At 35.0% G+C, this 12,962-nt stretch overlaps 1 protein-coding gene across 1 annotated transcript in view; it reads right to left on the bottom strand.

Annotated features, from left to right (window-relative positions):
- Positions 1 to 12,962, bottom strand: part of LOC124432631 (fat-like cadherin-related tumor suppressor homolog) — a 297,052-nt gene that overhangs the window by 13,505 nt on the left and 270,585 nt on the right. The window contains exons 8-15 of the mRNA XM_046981644.1: positions 8,057 to 8,212; positions 5,234 to 5,386; positions 4,933 to 5,146; positions 3,295 to 4,855; positions 2,643 to 3,213; positions 2,381 to 2,552; positions 2,074 to 2,298; positions 1,124 to 1,147 (exon numbers count right to left, since the gene is read on the bottom strand). Coding sequence (XP_046837600.1) covers positions 1,124 to 1,147; positions 2,074 to 2,298; positions 2,381 to 2,552; positions 2,643 to 3,213; positions 3,295 to 4,855; positions 4,933 to 5,146; positions 5,234 to 5,386; positions 8,057 to 8,212 — 3,076 coding nt within the window. The remainder of the gene's footprint in view (positions 1 to 1,123; positions 1,148 to 2,073; positions 2,299 to 2,380; positions 2,553 to 2,642; positions 3,214 to 3,294; positions 4,856 to 4,932; positions 5,147 to 5,233; positions 5,387 to 8,056; positions 8,213 to 12,962) is intronic.

The following is a 12,962-nucleotide window of genomic DNA, read 5'->3' as shown; positions in this document are numbered from 1 at the left end:
ATGGCGACGAGAGCGACTTTAAAATTGAACGACATTGTGCGTTTCAGCAACACTGTGCTCCAAGTCGTATAAAATAAGCTATCCATTGTTACCATGAGCTAATGAAACTGTATTGAGAGTTATGATCGAGAAAAAACGATGTAAATGAAATATAAATAAAAAAGTCCATGGAGCAAAGTGTACGACTAAAGCGTTTCCATGTGTAAAAACAAAAGGAGGATTCGTTGGATAATAAAAACCAGCGTGCTATGAAAAAAATTATTGTTTTTTGGAGTGTTAATAATGTGAATGGGATATAGTCGAAAGTTTTAGTTTCATAAATTGTTAGTACAGCTTAATACAAATAATAGCCAAAGCGATTTTTAATATTAATAATTACTATCTATTCAGCTATATTATAATTACTTGGAAAAAAAAGAACTAATAAAAATATTGTAAAGAGATATTAAAATTAAAAAGCGTAATTTACTAGACAGAACACCATTCGTGTTAATTGAAATATTTATGAGATTATTAAATAGTAGACGTAGAAGATATAAATAAATAAATAAATAAATAAATAAATATATATATATATATATATATATATATATATATATATATTTAATGTGTTCTGTCTATTCGTACATAATCATTCGATAGTTATCTTTTAATAGTAAATTCCAAATTTGCATCAATCATAATAAATAATGTAGATATGCAACAATGATGATTCGTTATCATTCATTTGAATTTTTCTAATTTTATCTTCAGCTTCACCCTTCGATTAGCACAACGATTGTCATGGAGAATTAATGACCATGCAAATTGATTAATTCGCATACCATCGTTTTAAATGTTAGAACAAAGTTGTCCATCCGTTTGTGAGATGTTCTATAGAAAAAAGCAAAGTTGCCGATCGAAGCAAGAAATTGATCAATTTAATTTGTTTCACTGTTTTTATTTAACGTGAAACGTTGCTGCGAAACGATCTTAATTGAATTTTAATTTAATTTTACTTTTCCTTGCCTCGATTCTTCGTATTTTTATCGTGCACGTAGAATCAAATAGAGTGCGATGCAATAGCGTGATAACATAGCGATACAGCAGACCGATAGAACTAGTATTTTTTTTTTATACTCACAAGGACCATTGTTACTGTCGGGGGCTGCGAAACAGGGAGATACAAGAAAACTTTAATGTCTAATTTTTCAGATAAGCATCGATAAGGGAACACGCATGAAGGGACTTTAAACTGAAGACGAAATGATAGTAATTAACTCTAACAGTGTGATATTAAGGAATATTAAGACACGTTTTACACGTACATTTACTTTGTGGACTTAAAATCTCTTATACACTTACGATAAAACCGGCACCATATTGCAAAGAAAAGAAAACAAAAAAATATGTTAAATATTTCAATATATGTTCTTACAACTTATCACCTCTGTCCGTTGGCCTTGAATAATTATTAATCATTTCATCAAGATTATTACCATATGCTATGCATACTAATTTACCCATTTTGCCTTCTTTCACCAATACTGTTATATGATTAGAATTTAGTGACCGAATACCATAGTACGCGAAAAAACATAATGTTAATCGAAAAGTTAACGAGATTTACTATCGAGAAACCCTTCCACAGTTTTAACAATATGAGTTCCATAGCTTATATGAAATAGCAGGAAATAGCATTCCATTAAATATCATTGCTACGTACATAAAATGCTATAATCATTTGGGATAGTGTCTAGTGTTTATCGTCATAGTAACACTAACGAACTGGGAATGCACTGTGAAAAAGTTGATTCGATGGCTGATAGATACATTTACATAGCTATCTTATTTCCACATAAGATGGTCTTAGTTTAATAATTTTAATTATTTCATAATTATTTTATATCTTAATTATTTTATCGTATTCGCTTCGACTAATTCTCTTTAAAATTTTTGTATTTAAAAAAACGCAAAGTTAGAATGGTAAAGATTCTTGTCAATCCATCTTATATCGATTCTGCTTACCCAGTAAAATCGAACGTATTTATTTCACGATTCGCGTTAGTCGAAGCGTGAAAGATATCGACTTACCGGTGTTGAAGTCCAAAGCGAATTCTTCGAAATCATTGCCTTTGGTAATACTGTATATGAGTTTGCGATTCAATGGTGACTCAGCTTGTATGGATAGTGCTAGAGGCGAGTGTACTTCGATACTTTCAAGTACACTGTCTGTGTAAAATTGCTTGTCAAAGACCGGCATCGAACGATCTATCACCTTCACGTTGACTGGCACCTCAATGGAACATGGCGTTATTCCTAAAATAGCGTTTAACGTATTATGTGGAAAAAGGTCATGTCAAGTAGTTATCCGCAAATTTCATATTCCGACGAACATTACCTCCGTCGTACGCGGCTATCGTCAGCTGATACTCCCGATTATGTCCTTCGAGGTTTTGCTTCAACGAAATCTCTCCGGTTTTTCGACAAACTTTGAAAAGTTCTCCGTGTCCTTTTTTCAATTCATATCTAACCTCACCATTGTCACCGCTATCCATATCAACCGCGTGCACCTAAAAAAATGAAATGTTTCAATTTATCGTAAACTAATATATTTTCTCGTCATCATCATTTTCTTTTTTTCTTTATGAATCTTTCTTTACCTTCGTTATCACATCTCCTTTCTGAGCATCGACGGAAACGACAGCGTAATATGGCAGATTTACGAACATAGGACAATTATCATTGATATCCAAAATCGTGACGTTAACTATAACGTGAGCCACTCTGGGCTTTTCCATATCCCTCGTTTGACTCTTTGCCTCTACGATCAATTCGTAATGATCGCAGGTCTCCCGATCAAATCTTACTCCAGTTGTTCTAATCGCTCCCGAAGTTGGTCCAATAATGAACATATTGGTAGGATTTAAGATTCTAAAGACTATGTGTTCATTCAATACAGTACCGAGAACATTGACTACCACCACCGTTCTGATTTTCGTCGAATTTTCAACAATGTTGCCTTCATAAACATCCTTTTGGAAGATTAAGCCTGAATTTTCAGATTTTTCGACGACTATATTTACTTGTGCGACACTTGAATATTTTCCATCCGATACACGAACGTGTAACAAATAATTCTTTTTAATTCGTTCAGAATTGAGAACCGTGATGATACCAGTTTGAGAATCTATGTCAAATGTATGACCCTTGTTGCCATCGATAATATCGTATCTGAAATTGAAACGATTTCATAATTAACTAGGTACTTACGTCTAGTTTGATGAGTAACGAATCAATTTGAAATTTAATTACCTTAACGAAACACCTTCGGAACTATCAGGATCTATAGCGTTCACTCGAAGAACAGCAACGTTCTTGTATGTAGGCAAGAGAAGTGTTGCGTTGTAATCATTTTGAAGAAATTTTGGTGGACAATCATTCACGTCAGTCACAGCTATCATGACTTTAGCCGTAGTCTCCGATGAAAGTTTAGGCTTTCCCAAGTCAGATACTTTAACGTGGAATGTAAACTCTGGAATAGTTTCGTGATCTAACACCATCACAGTTCTAATAGCGCCGGTACTAGAATCAATGTGGAAATACTTTCTTGGTAGATCGTCGACGATATCGTAATTCAATAAAGCGTTCAATTCCGAATCGGCATCTTCTGCTTTTATAACGAGAGGTGTAGTTGTGTTGGTAAGTACTAATGATCCTATAGTCGCACCTTCACTGATTTCACCACTGTAAACCGCTTGAATGAAGCGTGGTGCGTTATCGTTTCTATCAAGCACATGAACAATCACGTTACAGACAGCTGTAGCACCAGCCATGTTTGTAGCAGCTACTGTTAAATTATAGAACTTCCTCTTTTCATAATCTAAAGGGTTCTTCACAACGATAACCCCGGTACTAGGATTAACGAAGAACGTATCATCTTTATTTCCTCGAGTGATCTCGAATTGCAAGGATGAGGTACTTCTGGCATCTACGTGCTTCACGTAAGTGCCCAGTTGTTGATTCTCGTAGATCTCAGCGGACAACTCTCGTTGAACGAAACGAGGTGGAGCATTGTCCGCCATGGTAACCATCACGTGAACTGGTACAGTATTGGCGAGAGCAGGTGAACCGTGATCGACGGCTTTTACTAATAATATGTATTCCGCTGAAACGCTCAAATCCAGTTCTCGAGCTACTCTAATGTCTCCTAATATGGGATCAATAGAGAAAATGTTACCAACATTTCCAGAAGTAATAGAATAAGTGATCCTTGCGTTATCGCCTCGATCTCTATCAATAGCACAAACTCGTACAAAGGCCGTACCAATCGGAGATGTTTCGTAAACCTTTCCTTGAATGATCTCACTAATGAACTCGGGCGCATGGTCATTGTGATCATGAACTGTGACGATGACTCTTGCATAATTTCGTTTTGCTGGTGTTCCTTGATCTTTCACCATTACCGTCAACACGTGTTCCTCTATAGTTTCTCGATCGAGAGGTTCGTTTAATGTGACAGCACCACTGATTGAATCTACATGAAAAATACCCAAGGAAGCTTGACTTTGGGCTGCGTGTAAACTATAAAATACTTTTTTGTCCTCGTCCGCGTCGGTCGCGTGCAATTGAAGAATTTTTTCGCCTTTTGGAACGTTTTCCGAAATGTCCACGTGATAGGTGCTCTCAGTGAACTCTGGCCTATGATCGTTTATGTCAATCACCGTGACCAAGAGTTGTGTTAAGGCCGTGTGTACGCCATCAGTAACGCCAATCGTAAGATTATAAAAATTTTGCGTTTCCCAATCTAATTGCTTGGCTAATAGCACATTACCATTATCACGCCCTATGAAAAATTCGTCTCGCTTGTCACCATCTGTAATATGTTAACGATAATAGAAAGATAATATCTAATAATAGTTTGGTATTTAAGTATCGATATGTATACCCTACCTAAAATATCGTACCACAGAGAATCGCCGTCTTTATCTGTGGCCTGAACGAGAGTAACTAAAAAGCCTACTTCATCGCTTTCCGTCATCTCTACGCTTTGATTATTACTTTTGAAAACTGGTGGATTTTCGGATTCTTTGGCCACTTCGACTACTTGGACGGAAACTCGAGTTTGGTGACTACGTTGAGGTTCACCACAATCGGTTGCTCGTATCTATAAGATAAAAACGATTTTCTTTTTTTAACGGAGAAACATCGTTTTTACTTTTTTTCTTCAAAATTTTATTAATAAGATACGTACCATCATTTCGTATTCCTGTCCTGCTTCAAATCCACGTTGGGAATACACCATCCCAGTGGTAGGATGAATTTTAAACTTGCCTTTTCCACGGCCTCCCTTAATACTGTATTGAATTTTTCCATTGTCGCCGATATCTTTGTCATTTGCTAGAACCTAATTTAAACAAAACAAAAAATGCAGTTAGAAATGAAAGAATTTATTAGATACATATAACGTTTAACTAAACGTTTTAACAAACTCTCACGTTTCTTCTGTATATGACATAAAAAGACTATAACTTGGATAGTAACAAAATGATTTAACATCATATCTTGATATTAGATAAAAATATAATTTAATTAATAATTCATTCAGCATTATATCAGTTAAAACGAATAAAATGATCCGTATAGCTATATACATTTAATGAAACGTTGTCAGTATTTTAATGCACGATAAAATTCCTTCATGCATGGTATTTCATATTATTTGTGATATTTCGAAAGTTTCAGCCCAATGTTTATGTTTTTTTGTAATTACGTTCCACGTATTGTAAGTATTAATTAAAAGAAAAACTCGAGAGCATTCTCAGGCTTCATACATAATTGGAATAAACATACAATATAAAGTGACGCATACAGACGAGCATGGGAAAGTGATAGGGGTTGTTGATGGAACATACGTTCATTATAAAGAATAAGACGAAGACAAAGATATAGACAGATACAGATACAGATAGGAAATAAAGAAGGATGATAATAGAGACTTACAACTAAGGCGTTGAAAGATAAGGCTTGCGTGAGTCGGAGTGAATGAAAATGATCGATTTAAAGATACGAATGCGATGGCTGCCCTATGAACAATTTGCGGTTGCATGGAATGATAATTATTTACATTCAACACAAAAGCTGAAGGATAGGCATAAAGACATAGATAAATAATGAAGAAGGCAGATAAAAATAGAGTAGAATAAATAAAGAGCCTGCGTAACTAGATTCGGTCAATTTCGTATATGCAATAAATATAATAAATATAATATATATATATATATATATATATATATATATATATATATATAATCTCTGTACGAAGATAGAGATCAATTATGCAATGCGCGTTTTTCGCGTGATGCTTAGTTTTTACGTGCGATTATTTTCTTACCCTGAAGATACGATCTCCTGACAGGGTGTCGGGGCTAAATGTCTCCCAAGTCCCATTCTCGAGTAACGTATCAATCGAGAGGTCGAACTCCCGCGAGCGGTTCTTCGATTTCTGTCGAGAACGAGAAGAGAGGATAGCTTTTAGCTTTTATATCGTTCCTGTTGAGACCTTCGTTGTTTCTTTTTCTTCCCTCTTTTTTACTAATTTACTTTTACTTTTCTTTTCTCTTTACCACGTATCTACCGCGATACCGACAAATGTACACGAATAGAAATCGATCGGTCCCGTTTGAAATAAGAAGATTATGTGATTCAAAGTAAAAAAAGGTAAACTATGTAAAGTTATGCTTTTGAACAAAAAAAAAAAAATACTGATAAAAGGCTCGAACAACGGATTAGGCGGCGATGTAATTATAAACAATAATGAGATAGACGTATATGTCGTGCGAGGTTTAAGTGTTCAAATTTCTACTTCTTCCAGCTACATTCGATATGATTATGGCAATGATCGGTTACTTTGGCCAACGTTGAAAAGAAGGGTGGTTGGTTTGTGGCAATCGATTGGAAAGAAAAACGTTCGATAACGACAAAGCAAATAGGGTGAAGGTTTTTGCAAGCGGTTTGCTCTTTGTGGGCGCTCGCATAACCAACTTTTTTATTCGACACATTATTGTGTATTTATACTACGCAATTATATTTTTGAAATGAATCCATGTTATCGTGCGAAAGTGTTTGGACGATTTTTCATTTATATAAAAAAAGAAAAAAAGAAAAATGCGATTATGTACACATTTTTTTAGCTTTTTACAGATGAAAAATTATTAACAAATTATACGAGAATGACGCGAGTTATACTTGAAACAATACAGATATTTCGTATGAGATTTATGTACAATCTGTATATACAATTTGTATATATATGGTGTACCATAAAGAAAATAATATGAATACATCGCAGCGAATAACGACTTATTTATTATTATAAAACTTTCACGCTTGGATGACAATTTTACTAGAACTACGATATTGATTAGTGGTACTATTTTTTTATTTAAGTATACGCTCATTTATGTATATATGTATTGTGATCGGTGAAAAGCGTACACAAGCTCATGTTGCACTTCGAATTAAGCGGTGCGTCCTTTGTACAGTTGCCTCGTTTTATACATTCCTACTTTCGTAATTTACATTGAATTAAAAAATAACAAAAAATTAAATATGTACATTATGTTATTCGCTTTATTCGGTATATACAATATGTATTTCTTTTTTTTTTACTCATACGTTTTTTCCATTTATTTTTTCAAAAAGAAACTTGTATTAATATAATGTTACATAATAGAGTTAATATGATTGTCACGCAGGAAACAAACAATATACAGAAAGAAGAGGGTGTGATATCACTTAACTACTTTATATAAAGACATAGAAACGAAGATAGAAAAGAAGGAAGAAATGAGAAAAAGAGAAAGAGTAATTTGACGTAGGGCAATACTAGATTATCTATATCCTTTGTAAGACAATGAGGATGTTTTTGATCAATAGGGCTCACTTCGACAAAATAGGGTGGAAACACGATCGTCTGTTGTCGCGTTCGAGGGCGATAAATCCATCTTCAGGAGATAAAAAACATTGGAAACGTTGCAAAAATATTTTTACTTATAGCTAAGCAAGAATTTCTTACCTGGAAGAATGGTTTATCGGTGGACGGTGTGGCAGGAATTTGAACGGTATAAAACTTTTGCTCGAATTCTGGTCCATGATCGTTGATGTCGGCAACTTCTACGACTATTCTTGTTGTTGAGGATAATGGCGGTCTGCCGTCGTCTCTCACTGTCACCTAAATAATAAAAGGAGAATCATTGATTTCATTAATTCAATCAAATTGACATTTGTCTTTTTGTGCTTGTATATACTTAAGATTTCTGTCGAAATATTTGCAAAATTCATCATTAATATATGATATTTAGAATAACGAAATATAAAAAAGTTTCAAGGATAAAAGTCGAGATATTTTTTTTAAATATCTTTTTATACAATAACTCTTGAGATATATCCGTGAAGTTATGTATAAAAATAGTTCGAGAAAAGTCGATAACTTTTGAGAGTTAATATAGAATCTGCCAAAATAACGTCTATCGTGATCATGACCCTTGTAATATTTAGCATCAGATCTGGTTATTCTCGATGGAACGAAAATCGTAGCAATACAATATTCTTAAGCTTTTTCGCTATCACGTAAAGCGTTCCTGACGAGTATCATGATAGTCCTTACGGTTGGAAGAACTAAGCCAACTCACCAACGCTCTTACCATTTCTCTCTTTCTCTCTCTCACTCTCTCTCTCTCTCTCTCTCTCTCTCTCTCTCTTTCTCTACTTTCTCTCATTCTTTACACGAGCATTGCCGAATCTTGGATTTTCGTGCTAGCATATCTTCTCGAGCGATCTTTGTTCGTCGTTCACAGTAGCAAAGTCCACAGAATTACCGATCGTAAAGTTAAGTGATCCGAATCTTGATCATGCCGGATTTCCGTATTTTGTTTTTTGAAACAGAGAATAGGATTTTCTGCTGGCTCAAAGGATATTTCTACTTATAAAAATGTTATTTTTTTCAAAAAGAACAAGATGATATGATTAAAAAATAAATCGACAGTTTGAAAATGTCGAAGAAAATCTTGTTCGTTAGTTTTTAGCGTACTAGAAATGATCATACTTTCCGGCGAAGAATTTCAAGGGAGTCTGTCGCGAATGAAAAGCAGGGGAGATGAAAGGTGGTTCTTCGTACCGCAACGTAAATTTAACATCCCTTGGGATACTTTGCGAAAGATCGTGTCGTACCCAGTATGTAACACCTGCACTAAATTAGGGCTACGAAACTCCGTTTTACGCTGCAAGGACGGACATTTCTATCTTCCCCTTCTATCTGGTAGATCGTTGGAAGCCACCCTTAAAGTTTCATGTTTTGTCAAATATAAGGCTTTCGTTCGTTTCTACAAGAGTGGTATCTCTTTCCCTTCTCTCTCTCTCTCTCTTTATATATATATATATATATATATATATATATATATATATATATATATTCCTCTTTACATTGACAATTTATATTAACGCTTTGACACGAGCAACATCAGAGAGAATAAGATCTAGCTAGCTTTCTATTTCAGAGTTGAACCTTCTCGAGCATCGGTTTTCTACTCTCTAGGAACTATGTTTTCCTCGTGATTAGGGGTAATAGGTGTGCTTTGCTCGAGCAGTTCTTCAGAACTATCCTCTTCTTCCTTCTCATTCGTTTTCTCTTTCTCTCTCTCTCTCTTGCTTCTACCTTTCCATTCTCTCCCTTCGTCTCCTCGTAATTACCTCGAAGGCCCCCGGCGATTTCTCCGAGGCTTAAAGCCCGCGTTTGCGGCTCTTGGATCCAGAGGGACTACTACTAGCCTTGCATCGCCACGAAATACCACTAGTCGTTCATGTCAAAGGCTCGGTATAATAAACTTTATGACGCGGAATGCCGCCATCTTTAGCTTGACCTACGGCAAAATTCTCCTCCTTTTCGACCTTCCTCGGTCGAAGCCTTACGTGATAACGAACATGAATCTTCCTTTCATCATCCGCTTCAACAGAGGTAATGCTACGTATTTCGTATACACGGGAAAGACATTATTCTTCGTATATCAACGTAAATTATTTACTTACCGAGAGATGAAAGATAAGAAAATGTGTTTTTTTTTTTTTTTTTTCTTTTTATCGTAACGCAAGAGGAGGAGAAATTCTGAAAGATCTTGAAGTCACGGAGATCCAACGAATGATCGTGCGAAACAAAGGAGGAACGATGGCGGTTCGACGGAGCATTGCCGCGAGTTATTTCTCCCTTTATCATAGTCATCGGTATTTGCAACTAACGTGAGTAAAGAGGCAAGGGAAGATAATAATAATGGGCGCGGGCATAGCGCCGATCCGACGCGGGACATTTCTCTGCCGGCTGTCCGAAGTGAAACCGACAGATCGTTAGGAACCCATCATCCGCACGCTGGAGCAGAAAAGCGCGCGTAATTTGAAAGCTGTCTACGAGAAGAACGAGAAGGAGAGAGAGAGAGAGAGAGAGAGAGAGAGAGAGAGAGAGAGAGAGAACTAGTCTGTAAGGTGCCGCTCTGACTCGCCTCTCGTCAGACGAAATCGCTTTTGTTGCTGAATGAAGAACTGCAGACTATGAACGCTTCTCGTATGACATTATGTTTAACTTTTTATTCTATACGCTTTCTCACGTTCTTTTGCTTTTTGACTAAAACGTGTATAATACAATTTCGATAATGAACGAATTTGGCATCTTTTCATAATGCTTTTGCTTTAAAAGGCTGGAGATCAAAATTTTCTTTTGGTCGATTCTCAGATGAAATTTCTTTTTTTTTTTGAAGTAAATTTATTTATCGTACATAAAAAATTTGCTAACGTTCTTCTAACGACATACAATGTTTCGATGTAGATGCGATCGAAATGCAGGTGATCAAAGAATCTCTAGTAAGCTACGTCTTCGCTTAGCCCAAAGCTATGCATTGGAAAACGCTTATGATATCCTAGCGAGGTGGTTAAGTTGCTAGATAAACGTTATCCTTCGAAAGGAACGAGTCACTGTGCTTTGGAATATGGGCGAATCTTATCCAGCCATATGTTTCCATAAAAGTATCGATTTTGACTTGAATAAGATTTCAACACGATCAGTTTTTGTAAAATCCCTTGTATAAGTTTCTTGGAACAATTCTCGGAACATGTCTTTTGTACAAGAACTTTTGGAAATAATTTTAGAATTATTTTCAAATGGAACGATCGATTGAATTATTCGCATATAAACTGCATATTTCAGATTTGCTCTATAGGAATATTTATTAAAACATCGATACAACTCGATTAATATTGGTACACGATAAGAAACATGAACGATCCTAAATATTATCAAAGAAAGCATCTCATAATTGTATCTCAAATTCCAAGTTGATGTACAGAATTTGTTATCTACTTTTTCTCTTTTTTTTTTTTGTACGAAAGATGTTCGGAATACCGTTCAATGAAAAAAGATCCTCTTTCCTTCAATTATTTTCAATAAACGAGTTTTAAAATCGAGGATAAATTATTAAAGAAAAAATATATTACACTGATAATTTATTCCGTCGATCTCGATCAAAACTCTGATAAATACAAAATAATAGAGATGATAAATTCTTCAAGAAAAGGTACGTAAGATCATAAAATTGTACATAAAATGAATTCGATGAATATCGAACAAGTATTCGTTAACAAGTAATTTTACCACGTAATAAAGTTTTATCGTGAATATTTTTCGGTAATATTATATCTTTGAAATGGTTTCTAAGGTGCACGTATCGAATGGAGTTTCTTTTCCTTGGTACCGAAGTTATTATGCAAAAATGTCACTTCTGCGCCGAGTAAGAATAATTCGTAACTTTCTTCAGTAACTATTCGTGAAATTCGAAGTTCATGAAAAAAGAAAGTTTTCGCACAAAGCTACACGGCGAATGAAAGCATATAAATACGAATGTATGTACGTTTCCTTAAAGAGAATAATTCAACTTTCACACATAACAAGAAGTAAGCTCTGTTACTTTAACGTCACTCTAAAGGAGTTTCTAAATAAAGTTTGATGTCATCACCGATGATAAAAAAGTCATGGAATTCTTTCGTTTCTCGCGTTAAAGTCCCTTTCACGTTTCCCCAAGCGTTTACTCTTCATTCATCCCTTTCCTCTGTTGTACACAACGTTCTCGGAGGCTGCCCTTTCTGCAGCAAAGATTCTTGAATATTCATCGTGATTATTCCTTCCGTTTTTCCTACCCTCGACTGTGCAAAATGCGAAACTTTGTATTTCCCGTCTTTTCTTTCTCTCTCTTTCTTTTTCTCATTCTCTCTTTCAGCATTATGACACGAAAGAGAACAACGCAAATGAATGAATGAATGAACGCGAAGCGTCAATTATACTATGTCGGTCTGAGCATAGTAACGCGAGACTTTTCATAGATGTATATATATGTAATATACTTACATGTATGTACGTAAATATGTATTTTGAGAAGAAAGGAAAAGAACGAAAAAGAGAAAGAGATAAAAGAAAGAGGGAGAGAGAGAGAGAGAGAGAGAGAGAGAGAGAGAGAGAGAGAGAGAAAGAGAACGCACTTTTTTCATCATGTTTTACATCTATCATACGTATAAATGAAATTCGTGAACAGGACATAAATTAAGATACTGTGTAATATGTTTGTTTTTTAAATCTAAACGAAAGGAAAATTCAAACGAGGTGATTTATGAGAGATTATCGATGACAAAAATATTAGAATGAGAACTTTCGCTGATAACAAATTTCGAATTAAAAAAAAAAAAAAAACAAACGAAATTGCGATTTGAATCGTCATCGTTGCTATTATATACGTACTGATATTAGTAACATAAAAGCACATTTTCATAGATTATAAAACGTGAAATTAGGGTTATATTCGACTAGTTCCTTTGTGCAAAATTTACTGGCATCAGAAGCCGTTATCTGCTATTGCTGGAGAGACCGTGCACGAAATTGGAATACTTTA

This window comes from Vespa crabro, chromosome 1 (assembly GCF_910589235.1).
Source record: "Vespa crabro chromosome 1, iyVesCrab1.2, whole genome shotgun sequence".
Taxonomy (NCBI): Eukaryota; Metazoa; Arthropoda; class Insecta; order Hymenoptera; family Vespidae; genus Vespa; species Vespa crabro.
Note: the sequence above shows the minus strand (reverse complement) of the source record. Positions and strands in the feature narration are given on the sequence as shown.